Source organism: Pan paniscus, chromosome 3, assembly GCF_029289425.2.
Source record: "Pan paniscus chromosome 3, NHGRI_mPanPan1-v2.0_pri, whole genome shotgun sequence".
Lineage (NCBI taxonomy): Eukaryota > Metazoa > Chordata > Mammalia > Primates > Hominidae > Pan > Pan paniscus.
The window spans coordinates 141,461,930-141,481,837 of NC_073252.2; the positions used below are offsets into that span (position 1 = coordinate 141,461,930).

Below are 19,908 nucleotides of genomic sequence, written 5' to 3' on the forward strand. Positions count from 1 at the left end.
TTTGGAAAAATTAATGTGAGCCCATGACAAGCAAGTGGGTAATAAATGAATCACAAAGGCTGCTGTTTGAATAATGTACTTATTTTGTAACCAGCAGAAGTCATTACGTATACAAACCATCTACGTGCTGAAGCCAGAGAAACTTTCATTCAGAGTCCATCAACAAAGACTAAGCATGCTTACACTTAACAGACTAGACCCCACCATAAACATGTATCATGATAATGATATATTCTTTAAGTGGCCCTCTCACCTTCTGCTGACTCCTGCTCTGACTTTCTGGAGTGCACGGCGATGGATGAGGGTTGGGAAAGATCAGTGCCTCTTCTCCAAACACAAACCTCCACGTAGCGAGCACTTTCATTGATGTGATATTCAGCATCCTCAAAGTGCAGGACAGGTTCTAAAGAGGCAAAAAAAGATAAACTAAGAATGCTTCAGCCTGCCTGGTATACTGTCTCCTTTGGCCCTGTGTGAGCCTGGGGATTTGTCATAATTGTCAGACATGACAGATCCCATAGGTCTTGTTTTTTTATATAGCTCAGGGAGAACAAAAACAAAAACACACAAAAAGCCACATCAGAGTCACATACCATGACTTTGACTCTAGGAAATGCCATGAGATGAAGTCAGTTGAGATGCTATTCATTTTTTTGTTTTAAGAACTTTCCATTACATAGAAGAGATTTTCTTATTAGGGAAAATTGGCCAATCAGCTGTAACTCAGGCAAGTCCACTATTGTTTGGGAAAAGATGGTGGAGAAGTTAGAGAGGATTTTTTTGGCAGGGAGAAAATTGCTCTTCCTGTGGAGGGACAGTTGAGCCAGAATTCTGAGTTTGATCACTATGGCTATGCCTTTTCTTAGGGCATTTGCTGATTACAGGGACAGATGGAAATCCTGGGGCAGTGAATGAGGGGGAGGAGAGATCCTGTTAGCTGAGATGCCAGAAGCACTTCCCCAAGAGACCAAGAAGTGACTCCATAGAAAAAGAAGGCTGAAGGAGAACAACCAGCACAGACACCAGGCTTCAGCGGTGGGTAGAAGGGAATTGTACATCTTCTAAAAGGAGGAAGAGGTTGACAATGCGAATGTTGCTTTGGCCACGCAAATACACTTATCCATACCCCGTTTGTTCTTGTTCTAAAAGGTAGCTATGAACTTAGGTGATTATTTAAAGCATATACGAGGCTTAGCTGTAACAATACCTACTATATGTACTGTCATGAAAAAGATTTTGAGATGAATACTTTTGTTGGCTGTGACATCTGGAGGCAAAAAATGTAAATATTAGGAAGCAGATTCACCATGGAGGAACAACCCCTTGAGGTTGTCGAACGGAAAATTAGTTATGGAGATGACACCTTTGCAAATATATTGCAATGCACCAGTAGCGTATCTGAATTTAAATTCAAATTTTTGGAGGCTAGGAATCAGATTTAGTAAATGTTATTTGCTTCAAGATGTATTTTAGTAGATCTTTTAACTGCTGAGGGAGTAGTAGTAGTAAAACTGCAAGACCTCTCCTGTCCTGGTTATGCCAAACAGCTCCCAATACACTGAACACAGCATGCATTTGTGAGCCTCCATCTTTGTTGATGATGTTCTCTGAGCTGGAATGTGCCAATTTGGCAAATGCCTACTCATTTTTTTAAGACTTTGATAAAGAGTTGCCTTCTCTGGGAAGCCATATTTATTTCCTCAATAAATAATCATTCTTCACTCTGTGCTTCCCTAACATTTCAAATAGTTCTATAACTGTAGTGATGGAACACACTTGCAATTTGCTCACCTCAGGCATACAGCAGGCAGGTGGCCTGCACTCAGAAAAGGGTGGTAGGGTCATTCTTTCTTTTCTTTTTAATGAACATGTAGTAATTGTACATATTTTTGGGGTACATAGTGGTGTTTCGATATATTTATGGCATAGTGATCAGGTCAGGGTAATGCACATATCCCATTCTTTCTTCTCTTACCAAGAACTTTCTCCTCATTATTACTAATGGGTGTTTCTGATGCCTCCACGGTTGGGACAGGAAAGAAGGAGGATAGGCCGGAGTAGCAGGAAAGTTCTTTCTTGAACACTTTCATGGATGTCAATACTCTTTGGTTTTGGAAGATGGAAGAAAAGCTGATACTGTTTATCATGGGCACTTTTGCAGGTTCTTTGGAGATCTCTCACTCCCACAGTTGGGTATCTCTTATCTGCAGTTCTCTTGATGAGGACGAAACAGATATATTCTGGCTGATCACTTAATCATTCCTCAACCTATTTAGCATTTGGAAGTACCTCTGTTCAGCCCTCTAGATGGCACCTTTGGACAAGTTCATTCTGGCTCACTCTTGTATGCATGGCTCACATGTGGTCTATGGCAACCTTCCTGCATCCTCTGCCTTGATAAACTCCAGGAATACTGCTTAACCCCAATGCAGTCCCTCTTTTTTGTTCATCCACCAAAGCAGCCAACCAGTTTATCTCCCACATTTAGATTTTCCAGGCAGAGCCAGATACCAGTTCATTGTGTTCTCCACATTGCAGGTGGCACACATCATACTGCCCAAATGGTCTCCTTCGAGCCCCCTCTCTTGATTTAGCACCTCTTTAAAATGCAAAAATGTTAAACTTACCATTCTAACATGCTGTCCTGTGTTTTTTATTATTATTATTATACTTTAAGTTTTAGGGTACATGTGCACAATGTGCAGGTTTGTCACATATGTATACGTGTGCCATGTTGGTGTGCTGTACCCAGTAACTCGTCATTTAGCATTAGGTATATCTCCTAATGCTATCCCTCCCCCCTCCCCCCACCCCACAACAGGCCCCAGTGTGTGATGTTCCCCTTCCTGTGTCCATGTGTTCTCATTGTTCAATTCCCACCTATGAGTGAGAACATGCAGTGCTTGGTTTTTTCTCCTTGCGATAGTTTGCTGAGAATGATGGTTTCCAGCTTCATCGATGTCCCTACAATGGACATGAACTCATCATTTTTTATGGCTGCTTAGTATTCCATGGTGTATATGTGCCACATTTTCTTAATCCAGTCTATCATTGTTGGACATTTGGGTTGGTTCCAAGTCTTTGCTATTGTGAATAGTGCCACAATAAACATACGTGTGCATGTGTCTTTATAGCAGCAAGATTTATAATCCTTTGGGTATATACCCAGTAATGGGATGGCTGGGTCAAATGGTATTTCTAGTTCTAGATTCCTGAGGAATCGCCACACCGACTTCCCCAATGGTTGAACTAGTTTACAGTCCCACCAACAGTGTAAAAGTGTTCCTATTTCTCCACATCCTCTCCAGCACCTGTTGTTTCCTGACTTTTTAGTGATCGCCATTCTAACTGGTGTGAGATGGTATCTCATTGTGGTTTTGATTTGCATTTCTCTGATGGCCAGTGATGATGAGCATTTTTTCATGTGTTTTTTGGCTGCATAAATGTCTTCTTTTGAGAAGTGTCTGTTCATGTCCTTGGCCCACTTGTGGATGGGGTTGTTTGTTTTTTTCTTGTAAATTTGTTTGAGTTAATTGTAGATTCTGGATATTAGCCCTTTGTCAGATGAGTAGGTTGGAAAAATTTTGTCCCATTCTGTAGGTTGCCTGTTCACTCTGATGGTGGTTTCTTTTGCTGTGCAGAAGCTCTCTAGTTTAATTAGATCCTATTTGTCAATTTTGGCTTTTGTTAACATTGCTTTTGGTGTTTTCGACATGAAGTCCTTGCCCATTCCTATGTCCTGAATGGTATTGCTTAGGTTTTCTTCTAGGGTTTTTATGGTTTTAGGTCTAACATGTAAGTCTTTAATCCATCTTGAATTAATTTTTGTATAAGGTGCAAGGAAGGGATCCAGTTTCAGCTTTCTACATATGGCTAGCCCGTTTTCCCAGCACCATTTATTAAATAGGGAATCCTTTCCCCATTGCTTGTTTTTCTCAGGTTTGTCAAAGATCAGATAGTTGTAGATCTGCGGCATTATTTCTGAGGGCTCTGTTCTGTTCCATTGATCTATATCTCTGTTTTGGTACCACTACCATGCTGTTTTGGTTACTATAGCCTTATATTATAGTTTGAAGTCAGGTAGCGTGATGCCTGCAGCTTTGTTCTTTTGGCTTAGGATTGACTTGTCAATGTGGGCTCTTTTTTGGTTCCATATGAACTTTAAAGTAGTTTTTTCCAATTCTGTGAAGAAAGTCATTGGTAGATTGATGGGGATGGCATTGAATCTATAAATTACCTTGGGCAGTATGGCCATTTTCATGATATTGATTCTTCCTGCCCATGAGCATGGAATGTTCTTCCATTTCTTTGTATCCTCTTTTATTTCATTGAGCAGTGGTTTGTAGTTCTCCTTGAAAAGGTCCTTCACCTCCCTTGTAAGTTGGATTCCTAGGTATTTTATTGTCTTTGAAGCAATTGTGAATGGGAGTTCACTCATGATTTGGCTCTCTGTTTGTCTGTTATTGGTGTATAAGAATGCTTGTGATTTTGCACATTGATTTTGTATCCTGAGACTTTGCTAAAGTTGCTTATCAGCTTAAGGAGATTTTGTGCTGCGACAATGGGGTTTTCTAGATATACAATCATGTCATCTGCAAACAGGGACAATTTGAGTTCCTCTTTTCCTAATTGAATGCCCTTTATTTCCTTCTCCTGCCCGATTGCCCTGGCCAGAACTTCCAACACTATGTTGAATAGGAGTGATGAGAGAGGGCATCCCTGTCTTGTGCCAGTTTTCAAAGGGAATGCTTCCAGTTTTTGCCCATTCAGTATGATATTGGCTGTGGGTTTGTCATAGATAGCTCTTATTATTTTGAGATATGTCCCATCAATACCTAATTTATTGAGAGTTTTTAGCATGAAGCGTTGTTGAATTTTGTCAAAGGCCTTTTCTGCATCTATGGAGATAATCATGTGTTTTTTGTCTTTGGTTCTGTTTATATGCTGGATTACGTTTATTGATTTTTGTATGTTGAACCAGCCTTGCATCCCAGGGATGAAGCCCACTTGATCATGGTGGATAAGCTTTTTGATGTGTTGCTGGGTTCAGTTTGCCAGTATTTTATTGAGTATTTTTGCATCAATGTTCATCAAGGATATTGGTCTAAAATTCTCTTTTTTTGCTGTGTCTCTGCCAGGCTTTGGTATCAGGATGATGCTGGCCTCATAAAATGAGTTAGGGAGGATTCCCTCTTTTTCTATTGATTGGAATAGTTTCAGAAGGAATGGTACCAGCTCCTCCTTGTACCTCTGGTAGAATTCGTCTCTGAATCCATCTGGTCCTGGTCTTTTTTTGGTTGGTAAGCTATTAATTATTGCCTCAATTTCAGATTCTGTTATTGGTCTATTCAGAGATTCAACTTCTTCCTGGTTTAGGCCTGAGAGAGTGTATGTGTCGAGGAATTTATCCATTTCTTCTAGATTTTCTAGTTTATTTGCATAGAGGTGTTTATAGTATTCTCTGATGGTAGCTTTTATTTCTGTGGGATCAGTGGTGATATCCCCTTTGTCATTTTTTATTGCATCTATTTGATTGTTCTCTCTTTTCTTCTTTATTGGTCTTGCTAGTGGTCTATCAATTTTGTTGATCTTTTCAAAAAACCAGCTCCTGGATTCATTGATTTTTTGAAGGGTTTTTTGTGTCTCTATCTCCTTCAGTTCTGCTCTAATCTTAGTTATTTCTTGCCTTCTGCTAGCTTTTGAATGTGTTTGCTCTTGCTTTTCTAGTTCTTTTAATTGTGATGTTAGGGCGTCAATTTTAGATCTTTCCTACTTTCTCTTGTGGGCATTTAGTGCTACAAATTTCCCTCTACACACTGCTTTGACTGTGTCCCAGAGATTCTGGTATGTTGTGTCTTTGTTCTCATTGGTTTCAAAGAACATCTTTATTTCTGCCTTCATTTCTTTATGTACCCAGTAGTCATTCAGGAGCAGGTTGTTCAGTTTCCATGTAGTTGAGTGATTTTGAGTGAGTTTCTGAATCCTGAGTACTAGTTTGATTGCACCGTGGTCTGAGAGACAGTTTGTTATAATTTCTGTTCTTTTACACTTGCTGAGGAGAGCTTTACTTCCAACTATGTGGTCAATTTTGGAATAGGTGTGGTGTGGTGCTGAGAAGAATGTATATTCTGTTGATTTGGGGTGGAGAGTTCTGTAGATGTCTATTAGGTCCGCTTGGTGCAGAGCTGAGTTCAATTCCTGGATATCCTTGTTAAATTTCTGTCTCATTGATCTGTCTAATGTTGACAGTCGGGTCTTAAAGTCTCCCATTATTATTGTGTGGGAGTCTAAGTCTCTTTGTAGGTCACTAAGGACGTGCTTTATGAATCTGGATGCTCCTGTACTGGGTGCATATATATTTAGGATAGTTAGTTCTTCTTGTTGAATTGATCCCTTTACCATTATGTAATGGCCTTCTTAGTCTCTTTTGATCTTTGTTGGTTTAAAGTCTGTTTTATCAGAGACTAGGATTGCAACCTCTGCCTTTTTTTGTTTTCCATTTGCTTGGTAGATCTTCCTCTATCCCTTTATTTTGAGTCTATGTGTGCCTCTGCACATGAGACAGGTTTCCTGAATACAGCACACTGATGGGCCTTGACTCTTTATCCAATTTGCCAGTCTGTGTCTTTTAATTGGAGCATTTAGCCCATTTACATTTAAGGTTAGTATTGTTATGTTTGAATTTGATCCTGTCATTATGATGTTAGCTGGTTATTCTGTCCGTTAGTTGATGCAGTTTCTTCCTAGCCTTGATGGTCTTTACAATTTGGCATGTTTTTGCAGTGGCTGTTACTGGTTGTTCCTTTCCATGTTTAGTGCTTCCTTCAGGAGCTCTTTTAGGACAGGCCTGGTGGTGACAGCATCTCTCAGTATTTGCTTGTCTGTGAAGTATTTTATTTCTCCTTTGCTTATGAAGCTTAGTTTGGCTGGATATGAAATTCTGGGTTGAAAATTCTTTTCTTTAAGATTGTTGAATATTGGCCCCCTCTCTCTTCTGGCTTTTAGAGTTTCTGCTGAGACATCAGCAGTTAGTCTGATGGGCGTCCCTTTGTGGGTAACCCGACCTTTCTCTCTGGCTGCCCTTAACATTTTTTCCTTCATTTCAACTTTGGTAAATCTGACAATTATGTGTATTGGAGTTGCTCTTCTCAAGGAGTATCTTTGTGGCATTCTCTGTATTTCCTGAATTTGAATGTTGGCCTGCCTTGCTAGATTGGGGAAGTTCTCCTGGATAATATCCTGCAGAGTGTTTTCCAACTTGGTTCCATTCTCCCTGTCATTTTCAGGTACACCAGTCAGATGTAGATTTGGTCTTTTCACATAGTCCCATATTTCTTGGAGGCTTTGTTCATTTCTTTTTATTCTTTTTTCTCTAAACTTCTCTTTATGCTTCATTTCATTCATTTCATCTTCCATCGCTGATACCCTTTCTTCCAGTTGATTGCATTGGTTACTGAGGCTTGTGCATTCATCACATTCTCGTGCTGTGGTTTTCGGCTCCATCAGGTCCTTTAAGGACTTCTCTGCATTGGTTATTCTAGTTATCCATTTGTCTAATTTTTTTCAAAGTTTTTAACTTCTTTGCCATTGGTTCAAACTTCCTCCTTTAGCTTGGAGTAGTTTGATCTTCTGAAGCCTTCCTCTCTCAACTCGTCAAAGTCATTCTCTGTCCAGCTTTGTTTCGTTGCTGGTGAGGAGCTGTGTTCCTTTGGAGGAGGAGAGGTGCTCTGATTTTTAGAGTTTCTGGTTTTTCTGCTCTGTTTTTTCCCCATCTTTGTGGTTTTATCTACCTTTGGTCTTTGATGATGGTGATGTACAGATGGGTTTTTGGTGTGGATTTCCTTTCTGTTTGTTAGTTTTCTTTCTAACAGTCAGGACCGTCAGCTGCAGGTCTGTTGGAGTTTACTGGAGGTCCACTCCAGACCCTGTTTGCCTGGGTATCAGCAGCGGTGGCTGCAGAACAGCAGATATTGGTGAACTGCAAATGCTGCTGCCTGATCGTTCCTCTGGAAGTTTTGTCTCAGAGGAGTACCCAGCTGTGTGAGGTGTCAGTCCACCACTACCGGGAGGTGCCTCCTAGTTAGGCTACTCGGGGGTCAGGGACCCACTTGAGGAGGCAGTCTGCCCGTTCTCAGATCTCAAGCTGCGTGCTGGGAGAACCAGTACTCTCTTCAAAGCTGTCAGATAGGGACATTTAAGTCTGCAGAGGTTATTGCTGTCTTTTGTTTGTCTGTGCCCTGCCCCCAGAGGTGGAGACTACAGAGGCAGGCAGGCCTCCTTGAGCTGTGGTGGGCTCTACACAGTTCAAGCTTTCCAGCTGCTTTGGCTCAAGCCTCGGCAATGGCGGGTGCCCCTCCTCCACCCTCGCTGCCGCCTTGCAGTTTGATCTCAGACTGCTGTGCTAGCAATGACCGAGGCTCTGTGGGCGTAGGACCCTCCGAGCCAGGTGCGGGATATAATCTCCTGGTGTGCCCTTTGATAAGCCCATTGGAAAAGTGCAGTATTAGGGTGGAAGTGACATGAGTTTCCAGGTGCTGTCTGTCACCCCTTTCTTTGACTATGAAAGGGAATTCCCTGACCCCTTGTGCTTCCCTGGTGAGGCGATGCCTGGCCCTACTTCGTCTCACACACGGTGCACTGCACCCACTGCCCTGCACCCACTGTCTGGCACTCCCTAGTGAGATGAACCCAGTACCTCAGTTGGAAATGCAGAAATCACCTGTCTTCTGCATCGCTCACGGTGGGAGCTGTAGACTGGAGCTGTTCCTATTTGGCCATCTTGGCTCCTGCCTCTGTCCTGTGTTTTTGTCAGAGTCTTATGAACTGTTCTCAAGGTCAGGGACCATACTCTATATGCCCTTATATTTTTAGTGACGCAGTGGCTGGCATATTGACAAAGTCTCAAGAATTTGTCAAATGGACATTTTTAACTCTCTTCTGATGTATTTTGAACTTATTACAAAGTTTGTTGAAAAAAAGTTTGAACAAAGTTACCTACATTTTTAGCAGAGGAATTATATTGTGTGGCATTGGGGAAGGGCAAGAAGTGAGAAAGGTAAAAAACATTTGGATCAGTTATACTGTTGTTTAGAGAAAAAAAAGTCAGAACTCAAGCCTCTGAATACACTAAGATATAAGACATGAGAGGAGGATAGTTTCACTTGGAAAAAATGTCATGAAATTCTTTCTAGATGCTCTAGGTATTGAGCATCAGGAGATCTGTCAGAATAGAGAAAACAGCTCCTCCATGTAGCACAGAAGAGTTTCCAAGTACACTTTACCTTAGCTCTGTCTGAGAAACTGAGATGCTAGCAGTGATTCTAAAGGATGGGCAATTAGAAGAATATGATGCTTTGGCCACATCATATTTATGTTAAATGGATTCCACAGCCATAGATGTGTTTTAATCTCCTTTAAGAGAGAATGTTCTTTAAATGAAAATAGGAAAAATAAATATGACAAGGTTAGAAATTAAGCTCTCAAAGAGATAAGATTATCATTTAAAATGAGTTCAGTGTTCATATTCGGAGACATTTAATGCCAAGTTTTGCAGGTGAGGTAACAGAAACACTGTTGGTAAACTGAGAAACCATACAGAACAGAATGGATGCCAAAAAATGGAAGATAGGAAAATATTTTTCCAGTTGTCTCAGGATAGAAAACAGATTCTAGAAACAGACTGATAGGCTTAATCTTTAGAACAATTCTAGAACTGCTTATTTAAACAGGTTTTGAATTCTGAGAAAAGAAAGATAATGCCCATTGGTCAGTATTGATTCTTTAATATCAGATTTGGCAAAGCCAATTCAATGTTTTTTTGAAAAATATTTTTTAGTTCAGTTCAACGAACATCTATTGAGCATCCCCTATGTGCTGTAAGCATGGTGCTAGTTACTGGGAATGTAAACAGATATACAGTCTTGTTTTTGAGATATTTTTGTATGACAGGGCCTCCACACCAGTTCCTTCTTTTGCTGTAGCACTTAGGATTTCATTTAGCTATGCTACAGCAAAAGAAGGGAGCCGGGCATCATGGCTCATGCCTGTAATCCTAGCACTTTGGGAGGCCAAAGTGGGTGGATCACGAGGTCAGGAGATCAAGACCATCCTGGCTAACACGGTGAAACCCCGTCTCTACTAAAAATACAAAAAAATTAGCCGGGTGTGGTGGCAGGCTCCTGTAGTCCCAGTTACTTGGGAGGCTGAGGCAGAAGAATGGCGTGAACCTGGGAGGCGGAGCTTGCAGTGAGCCAAGATCGCGCCACTGCACTCCAGCCTGGGTGACAGAGCGAGACTCCGTCTCAGAAAAAAAAAAAAAAAAAAAAAAAAAGAGGGAACTGCCTTTGAGGCTCAGAAGGAGTCCTGGAGAAAATAAGGTGCTATGTCTTTAAAAATGAGTGAGCATTGACCAATGAGAGAGGTGGGAAAAATGTTCCAGGTAGAGTGGCTAGTAGGAACACAGACACATAAGCATGAAGAAAGCCTACCGTTTAGGAAGGGATGCAAGAACTTGTTTATTGGTAGTGTGTAAGGTGAGAACAGAGGAATGTTTGGAATGAATTTAGAGTGGAACACAATCATTTTAGGTAGATGGGACTTGACATTTTAGATTTTATAGAATGTGGAAACCAATTTTAGGCAGTGAAAAGGTGTTTGGTTTTTGTTTTCTGCACATCTGTCTAGTGTCAGTGTGGGCCATGAATTTAGGAGGAATTAGTGCAACCCATTAGAAAGGTATTGCAATTATTCATGTGAGACATGATGATGATTGATGATACTACTAGTAGGCAGTAGTATTAGTGATGGAGTGGAAGAGGTGAATGTAAGAAGTGCCCTGAACAGCACCCAGTGACTAATGTAGCACTTCTGGGATGCCTTGCAAGTTTCTAGTGTTTGTGGGTGGGAGTGGGAGGCACTAATTCAGTTGGGAATAAAGCAGGTGGAACAGAATTGACTGAGGGTAAGAGAAAGAAAGATGATGAGTTTGGTTATAGGTAAGTTGAATTTGAATGGCCTGTGGTGCATTTAAGTAGATATTTTGGAAAAACCCTTTCATGCATGAATCTAGAGTTCAAAATCAAGCCTCACAGTGGTTCATGCCTGTAATTCCAGCACTTTGGGAGGCCGAGGAGAGGGGATCACTTGAGACCAGGAGTTTGAGACCAGCCTGGAAAACATAGCAAGATCCCATCTCTACAAAAAATAAAGAAATAATTAGCTGGGTGTGGTGCATATGCCTGTAGTCCCAGCTTTGTGGGAGGTTGAGGTGGGAGGATCACTTGAGCCCAGGAGATTGTGGCTGCAGTGAGCCATGATTGTACCATTGCACAGCAGTCTGAGGAAAAGAGTGAGACTTTGTCTCAAAAAATAAAAAATCAAGCTAGGGCTGGAGATAAGATTTGGAAGTCTTAAGCATACAGATTGGGGTTAATCCTATATTAGGTGGTATGATCGTCTACTATGGATGAATAAAAAGAGGATCATAGCGGGGAGGATCAACCCTTGGGGAGAAAGACCGAGTGACAGGAGCCCCAAAAAGAGACCAAAAACAAACAGACAGAAAAATAAGCAAACAAGGAAAAACAAACAAGCAAAAAATCGTTGGCAAGAGGGAGAGAGAGGAGTTTGAAACAGGAAAATCAAGAGAGTAAAGAATCTTGAGAAGAATGAGTGGTGACAATGTCAAATGCAGCGAGCACATCCAGAAAGATACATGTAAGCCAACAGTGGACGTCAATGGCAAAAACCCAAAACACATCGTATGAAACTTTAAGCTGAATAAAGTAAATTAACTATAGTGCCCAAATGAAAGGAGATAGAAAACCTACTCAGGAAGACCTGCTTAGATAAACACAGTTTTTATGCCAGTATCTTACTATTTTGACTATTGTTGCTTTGTAAATATTTTGAAATCAGGAAATGTGATGCTTCCAGCTCTGCTCTTCTTTCTCAGAACTGTTTTGGCTTTTAAAACCAATAAATACCTTCAGTACAGTTGCAAAATACAAATCAACATACAAAAATCACTAGCATTTCTTTATACTAATAACAAACTATCTGAAAAGAAAATTAGGAAAACAACCCCATTTACATTCAAATACTATCAGAATAAAACACTTAGGCATAAACTTAACTAAGGCAGGGAAAGACTTGTACACTGCACTGAAAACTACAAAACGTTGATAAAAAAATTAAAGAAGACATACAAATGGAAAGACATCCTGTGTTCATTAAAACATCCATTCTACTGAAGGCAATCTACAGATTCAAATACCACATAAACTGAGTAACTTATAAACAACAGAAATTTATCACAGTTCTGGAGACTTGGAAGTCTAAGATCAAAGCATCGGCAGATTCAGCATCTGGTAATGGTCTACCTTCTAGTTCATAGATGTTGCCTTCTTGCTATACACTTACATGACAAAAGAGGTGAGGGGTCTCTTTTAGGTCTCTTACATAAGGGAACTAGTAGTGTTCATGAGGGCTCTGCCCTCATGACCTAATCACCTTCCAAAGTCCCCACCTCCTAATGCTATCACCTTGGAGGTTAGAATTTCAGCATATAAATTTGGGGGAGACACAAACATTCAGTCCACTGCAGTGGCCCTCAGCATCTAGAGTATAGTGGGTTGCATCAGTGGTCTGAGGCAGGTAGACAGAAGCCAGTGACTTGGGAAGGCCCCAGTAAAAATCAGAACATTTATGTGTGGTCACATCCTTTTCTTCCCTGCCCAGGTACAAGCTGTAATATCAGCTTGGAGCTGTTTTCTTTTCCCCGTCCACTCACTTTGCACTGAGCTGAAGGTTGCAGCTGTGGCATATGCTAGCTTGCTATTATGAACTCTAGTTTTGTTCTCAGTAATAGCTTCTGGACATCTATAGTATGTGAGATTGTTAGTGCTCAGTGACAGGTGACACAGAAGCCAGTGTTCTGTGCATGCCCCAGAAAAGTCAAGGCATTAGATATATGGTGCTTCTCTTCTCCTCCTTCCTCAAAGAAAAGCTTGGAGCTCCCAGTTTTATGGCACTGTGCTAGGGGCTTTGGACAAGAGGGTGTCTTGAACTCTCCTACAAGTTTTTATGTATAAGCATAATGATGTTTTGCTCAATGGTTGACCATATATATAAAATGGTTGTCCCATATGATCATAATACTGTATTTTTATTATACCTTTTCTATTTTAGATACACAAATACTTACCATTGTGTCCCAGTTGCCTACAGTATTCAGTACAGTAACATGCTGTACAGATGTGTAGCCTAGGAGTAATAGGTTATACCATATAGCCTATGTGCATAGTAGGCTATACCATCCAGGTTTGTGTAAGTATACTCTATGATATTTGTACAACATTGAAATTTCCTTAAGAGATCCATTTCTCAGAACATATTGCTCTCATTAAGTGACACATGACTGTAGCTGGTTTTGTACTCAGCCTGGATATGGGAGCCTTACAGCTGGTTTTTGGATTTCTGATAAAGAGAATGTTAGTATTTTGCTCTTGAGTCAGTATGTCTGTAGAGGGAAGAAAAGTGTAGGAGGGTCTTCTGCCATCTTGTTCAGAAAGCTGATTTTTACAAAAGAATTTTGGATCAGAATAAGAAAGGGCATTCTGTTAATTAAAGTTATTTAACCATAAATTTGGCTTTATTTTAAGTAGCAAACTCTGGGTCAATAGGATTTTTCAGAACAAAGAAAAATAACTAGCCTCTCTGACTAAGGGACACGATATTAGAGAAAGAGCACTGAACCCAGAATCCAGAAATAATAGGCTCCTCAGATTGTTCTTGCCTTGACTCAATATGGAAACTTGGGAAAGTCACTTTAACTCTCTGGGCCTTGCTTTCCTCATTTGTAAAATGAAGAGGTTGAACTAGATGACCTTTGAGGTTCCTTCTGGTCTTAATGATTCTGTGATGCAGAAGACATTTCTGCATTGGGATGTTGTCCTTATAATTTATTGAGGTGGATATTAGAGGATTATGGTAGAAGGTGTGGAGGTAGAAACAGATCTGACTTGAATCATGTCAGACCTACCAGTGGAGATTCAGCCACTTGGCAAGGCATGGTGTCCAAAGAATGTAGTAATTTAAGTGTCACCTCTGGCAAAGAAACACTAGGCTAGAACAAAAGAATGGGGAAATCCAGAGTAGGAAAAATAGAGGATGAGGGAAAGGGTCTATTCTTGGGCAGCAGGGCTAGATTCAGGGGTACATACATTCTAGCCTCCAGGGAAATATCAAGTCCTAAGAGTGGAGACCAGGGTCTTGTTGATACTAGTGCAGGATGTGGAAAAAGAATTCCTGGCATAAGACCAGCTCTCCACACATGAAATGTAGGATGGAAGACTTTGGCCCTGGACTGTGGGCTCAGAAGCACCTCATCTGAAGACAGAAATATAACTTAGGGAGCTACTTAAAAATCTAGTGGTTGGTCTTCACATTTTCTGAGTCATGCTGGCATCCAGCATGAGCTGGAGAATTGTCTGTGCCCTGGAGCAGAGGCATAGGAATTTTTAAAGAAGCCCTTAATCTTTCCAACTGGTTGTAGTGGTCTTATTAAATCTGACAGTGGCTAGCATAAAAAGGAACAAAATAATGGCATTTGTAGCAACCTGGATGGAATTGGAGACCATTATTCTAAGTGAAGTAACTCAGGAATGGAAAACTAAACATCATTTTGTTCTCACTTATAAGTGGGAGCTAAACCATGAGGACTTTGAGGATACAATGGGCTTTGGGGACTCAGGAAAAAGGCTGGGAGGTAGGTGAGGGATAAAAGACTACACATTAGGTAGAATGTACACTGTTCGGGCAACAGGTGCACCAAAATCTCAAAAATCACCTCTAAAGAACTTATTTATGTAACCAAACACCACCTCTTCCCCAAAACCCTGTTGAAATAAAAAAAAGAAATGACAAATGCATTAATTTAGACCTTAACCTTGTGTGTTTTCTATATAAAAAATAAAAAAGTTGTTTTGAACTCTGCAGTTGCCATTTAAACTATAATATGCTGTCAGCATAATGTGTCTAACAGTAAAATAATCCTAGGTCTACTTCTCCCAAGGTTACCTTCAAATATAAAAGTTGTGAAACTTCATAAAAAGATCTTATAATGGCTAGGAGAATGTAATCCATTTTCTTTAAGATTCAGCATAAAACCTAAAATAAATGTAACATAACTAACAAATATGGCTGTATGTGATTAAATATCTTGTTTACTAAATGCAGAAGAACTTAAGATATCATGGAGGCTGAAAAGACCATGCACAGCCAACATCTCTGCCTGAGAACTTTCTATCAGTGCTATCATTTCTATTGCAAGCAAAGGTGATCACTAGTCACTTCATTCTGGGAATTCTATTGCAAGCAAGGGTGATCACTAGTCACTTCATTCTGGGAATGCTCTTTTCTCCTTTCTGTTTCTAAAGTCTTTTTTTTTTTTTTTGAGATGTTGGGTAATGGCCTCTAAAATATTTCCTTTCGTTAACTTTAAACTAAAAAATAAGATCCAAAATTAAAATTGTGATACTTTTAAAGCTTACAGCACTTGTTTTATAATATGACTAGCCCTAGAAAGCATAATGATACTATTTCTTCTGAACAGTTTCCTGGGTTTTTACAGCATAGCAATATATGTCTTTCACATTTTAAAAACTTTTATGTGTTGAAGTTTATCTTGGTCCATAACCACATTTTCAAAAAGTTGAATATGCTGATTTCACCAAAATGACACTTTGTTTATGCACAATTTTTCCTTACAATGTTTTCTTAAATCTGTCAACATTCTGTTAGATGCGCATTTAATGACAAAGATACTAAACTAGCTGGTAATATTTATAGGGAAATTTTACGCAAGTTTTCCAAATCCTACTGCCTCAGGACAAAATATATAACCCTCTGTGAAACTGGACATTTCTTTTTGTGGCAGGTTACTAGAGTTTTCAAATCACGTACTAAAAATTGAAAGAAAGTCTTTACTAGTTGAGTGGAGATAGTATAAAGTGCTTATATATAGAACAGACACATTTTTCAGATTAACAAGTGTTCTCAATTTTATCTTGCCCTTGATACAGGGCCAGTGGAAGTTAGGTTCTAAAGCCAGGTGAATAAATGTAAAGTTGCCATTCATTCACTCAGCAAACATTTATTAGGCAGATACTGTGGCCTCCACTCTCATGGAGCTGATGTTTTTATAATGGCTGTCTTGGCAGTGTGGGCCAGGGAGTCTGTCGTCCCTGGCCTGGGGTAATCTTAGTCTGTGGTTGCTCCTATACTTTTTCTTTTCTTTGTCTTACTCCATGATAGTTGTCCTTATAAAAGTATTTCTTCAGGTGATCCATTTGACAGGGGAATATTCAATCTCTGCTTAAGGAAGCAAACATTTCCTGGAGTCCAGCAAAATAGAATAAAATTCCTCAGCTCCATCTGGAAAAAAAAAAGCTTGCCCTTGAGCAACTTGGGTATATCTTTAGGTTGCTAGATATTGTGTCATCATTTGGCCTAAATGAAAACATGCTTTCGTTACAAGATGATGTATTTGACTCTCCTAAAAAGGAAGCGTTATTGGTATCTAACATGTGCCTAAACTAGTAAACTATATGTAAAATCCTAACCCTGGGAAATGAATGTGTGCTTTTCCCAATATTTTCTCAAATAGTCAATTTTGAAGGACACATGTTTTATTTCTGACTGAAATGACGACTAAACTACTGCTGGAGACACACCACACACAGGAATTTGACAGTTGGCTAATGCTTAGAAACTCAAATTAACAGAATTATCATTTCATGTCATTATTCTAAAAAAGATACAATTACGTGGGAAGTGCACTAATAATCCTTGTGGTTGTTTCCTCAAGGCCAAAATAAAATGATACCATTCAAAGGGATCATTAGAGTCACGAGTGGCAAAATGTGAATATCTGTAGGGTAGGGACTAAAGCAGAAGTATCTCACAAAAAAGTCATACACTACAGCTGCCAAATGAGTGCCCCATGGGGGACATGAAGATGGGAGGAAGTCACACCTCAGAATTTTACAAACCAATACCTGCTCTGAAATATCATTAACTCTGACAGGAGATTCTGTCAGAGTTAAATATCATTAACTCTGGAGATTGAGCTGTTTTAGGGCACTCAGTAGAGTCAAGCTTGGGCTTAAAGGAATGTGACCAAATGTAACTTCAGTAGAGTCAGGCTAGGTTAGCATGGTTACATCTGCAGCACGGCCAACTGTTTTGTCCTGTATTTAAAGGAAAATGGCGTTAGCTGAAGTTAGCTCTGCATGAAACCTAGAGAAGAGCAAGCAGCCAAAAGAAGGAAAAATGGGTTGCCTGTTTCTAGCTATCTTAAGACAAAAGGTATTCTGACCTTGGATGCTGAGTCTTCAGGACCGTCAGCAGTTATTTTGCCCAGGATGGAGATGGCTGTTATTGGCTTGATGGGATTTCTCAGATCCCATTATCATCAGTTTCCTGCTTATGAAGTGGTTGCCCAGTAGAGCCTCCTTTAAGGAGAGAATCTATTAACCAGAGGACTCTGATTTTCAGTTTTCTTTGACTTTGATTTTCACTGTAATTTATAATTTGTCATTTTGGCACATATATCATGTCTCTTGTGGGTCTGCATCCTGTCTCTGTGCCCACAGACAAAATTGAGCTTCTAGACCTCTGACTCTGACAGGCCATGGACTGCAGTGATGAGCCAAGGAACTGCTTCTACATGGCTGGAAGACATCTAGGTGGTTTTAGAAATCTAAAAAGAGTGTTGCATCACTTGGCTTTGTAAAGAGATTGTGTAATGTACATCATCTTATGAATATCTAACCTTAAAATGATTTTGATACATTTTCTCAGATTTCTGGGATAAAAACCAGTGGCAATCAACTGTTATTGTTTGTCTCATTTCTTTTCTCCCAGTTGTCTCTGATTGTGATGACCTCACGTGTGAAATGCCAAATGCGGTCTGCTCTTTAGACATAGTTGATCAATTTAATACATTCTGTAGCCTCAGTAGAATGACATGTTTCTGAGATGAGGAGTGCCAGATAAAGGAACAACTTAATGTAAATATGTTGATTTGGAAATAATTTGTGTATTATCTATATGAGAAAGAAAAAAAAAACCTTTTTATCTGAGAAATGCAAGTCCCTTTAAATTATCCAGCCCAGAGAGGCATTTAAAATGTAACACCTGTCACATCCCACTCCCTCTTGACCTAAATAATATACTTGTTGAAGTGACTTGCCGTGGGGACTCTAGACTAACTCATGCCGAGCAGCCATAAAATGTCATACCCCCTGTAATTAAACAGTGTATAGCCAACCACTAACCAATGTTATTTCTGTAAACCAATGCGAATTCCTGACAAACCACTTTTTGTAATTGCCTTCTGATACAGTTTGGATATTGTTCCTTCCAAATCTCTTATTGAAATGTGATCCCCAGTGTTGGAGGTGAGGCCAGGTGGAAAGTGTTTGGGTCAGGGGGTTGGATCTCTCATGAACATCTTGGTGCCATCCTCAAAGTAATGAGTGAGTTCTTGCTGTATGAGTACCCACATGATCTGATTGTTTAAAGAGCCTGGCACTTCCTCCCCTCTCTGTTGCTTCTCTCTTGCCATGTGATCTGCACATGGCAGCTCCCCTTCCCCTTCTGCCAGGAGTGGACCTTCTTGAGGCCCTCACCAGAAGCAGATGCTGGCACCATGTTTCCTGTACAGCCCACAGAACCATGGCCCAAATAAATCTTTTTTCTTTATAAATTACCTAGCCTCAGGACTCTTTTATAGCAATGCAAAAGGACTAAGACACTCCATCTCCTGATTTGTTCCTTTTTCTCTAAAAACTTAAACCTCTTCTTCACTCTCTGGAGCACTCTCCAAGGCAACCTGGACGTTGTCCCAGGCTGCAGTCCTCAACCTTGGCTCAGATAAACTCTATATTAATTTTGCCTCAGCTTCTTCCTTTTAGGTGAACATATTCAGGATACTAATAAAATACTTAAAAGTTATATTTTTTTCATTAATTATTAATATCTTAAGTGATAAAAATAAGGGCAGATCTCAAATCTCAGGGGTGCTGAGAATTCAAGAGCACAATCAAAACACTTAGGAAGCTCCTGAAAGGTAACTAGAAGCCAAAACTTGGGAACTTGCCTCCTTATTAAATTAAATAATATTTTAGTGTGACTTCATGAACAAATCACACAGATGACCATGTATGTGGATTCTAGCATTACATTTTAAGCTTAGCAATGTGCTTGATCCTCAATAAATGTTACAGAATCTGAATGCAAGTTCCCACAATCCAGTAATTATAAATAATGACTTGCTCAGATAAGTATGTAGCAATTCAGATTGTTGATTGTTTGCACTGAACTATGAATCTTCCATCATTATTTCTGTGCATAATTTTTTTCCTCCATTAAAAAGGCTTAATTCATTCAAGGATAATCTAATTAAAGATCAAATTGGGTAGGATAGAAGGCAAGGGTAGACTTTGTAGTCCTGTACTAAGCAAGTGGCATGTCACTGTGAATGTCTCTTGAATGAATTATCTACCTGTTAAGAGTCTACTAAGACCATTTCAAACAACACTGTAAATTAACAATTGGGTCGTGTACTGGATTTTGTGTAATTTTCTTCCTTTCTTTGTATTTTTCCTTCCTTTTTATATTTAATATTGGAAATTTTCTCAAGTTCTCTTATGAACATTAGAGGATTTAAAACTACCAAATTTTAAGTAAAAATTAAGTAGGAATATGGCAGGGCTCAAGGGTATACTATTTCTTCAAGAAATAGATATTAAGACTTTTACTTGTTTTTACGTACTCCTGTATAAATAACTACTCTTACAGTTAAGTACAATTTAGCTCATCTTACTAACTTTATTGTTCACCTGA

At 39.7% G+C, this 19,908-nt stretch overlaps 1 protein-coding gene across 1 annotated transcript in view; it reads right to left on the reverse strand.

Annotated features, from left to right (window-relative positions):
* The window catches only part of FREM3 (FRAS1 related extracellular matrix 3), a 135,300-nt gene that overhangs the window by 12,722 nt on the left and 102,670 nt on the right, over positions 1 to 19,908 (reverse strand). The window contains exon 7 of the mRNA XM_003820703.5: positions 254 to 403. Coding sequence (XP_003820751.4) covers positions 254 to 403 — 150 coding nt within the window. The remainder of the gene's footprint in view (positions 1 to 253; positions 404 to 19,908) is intronic.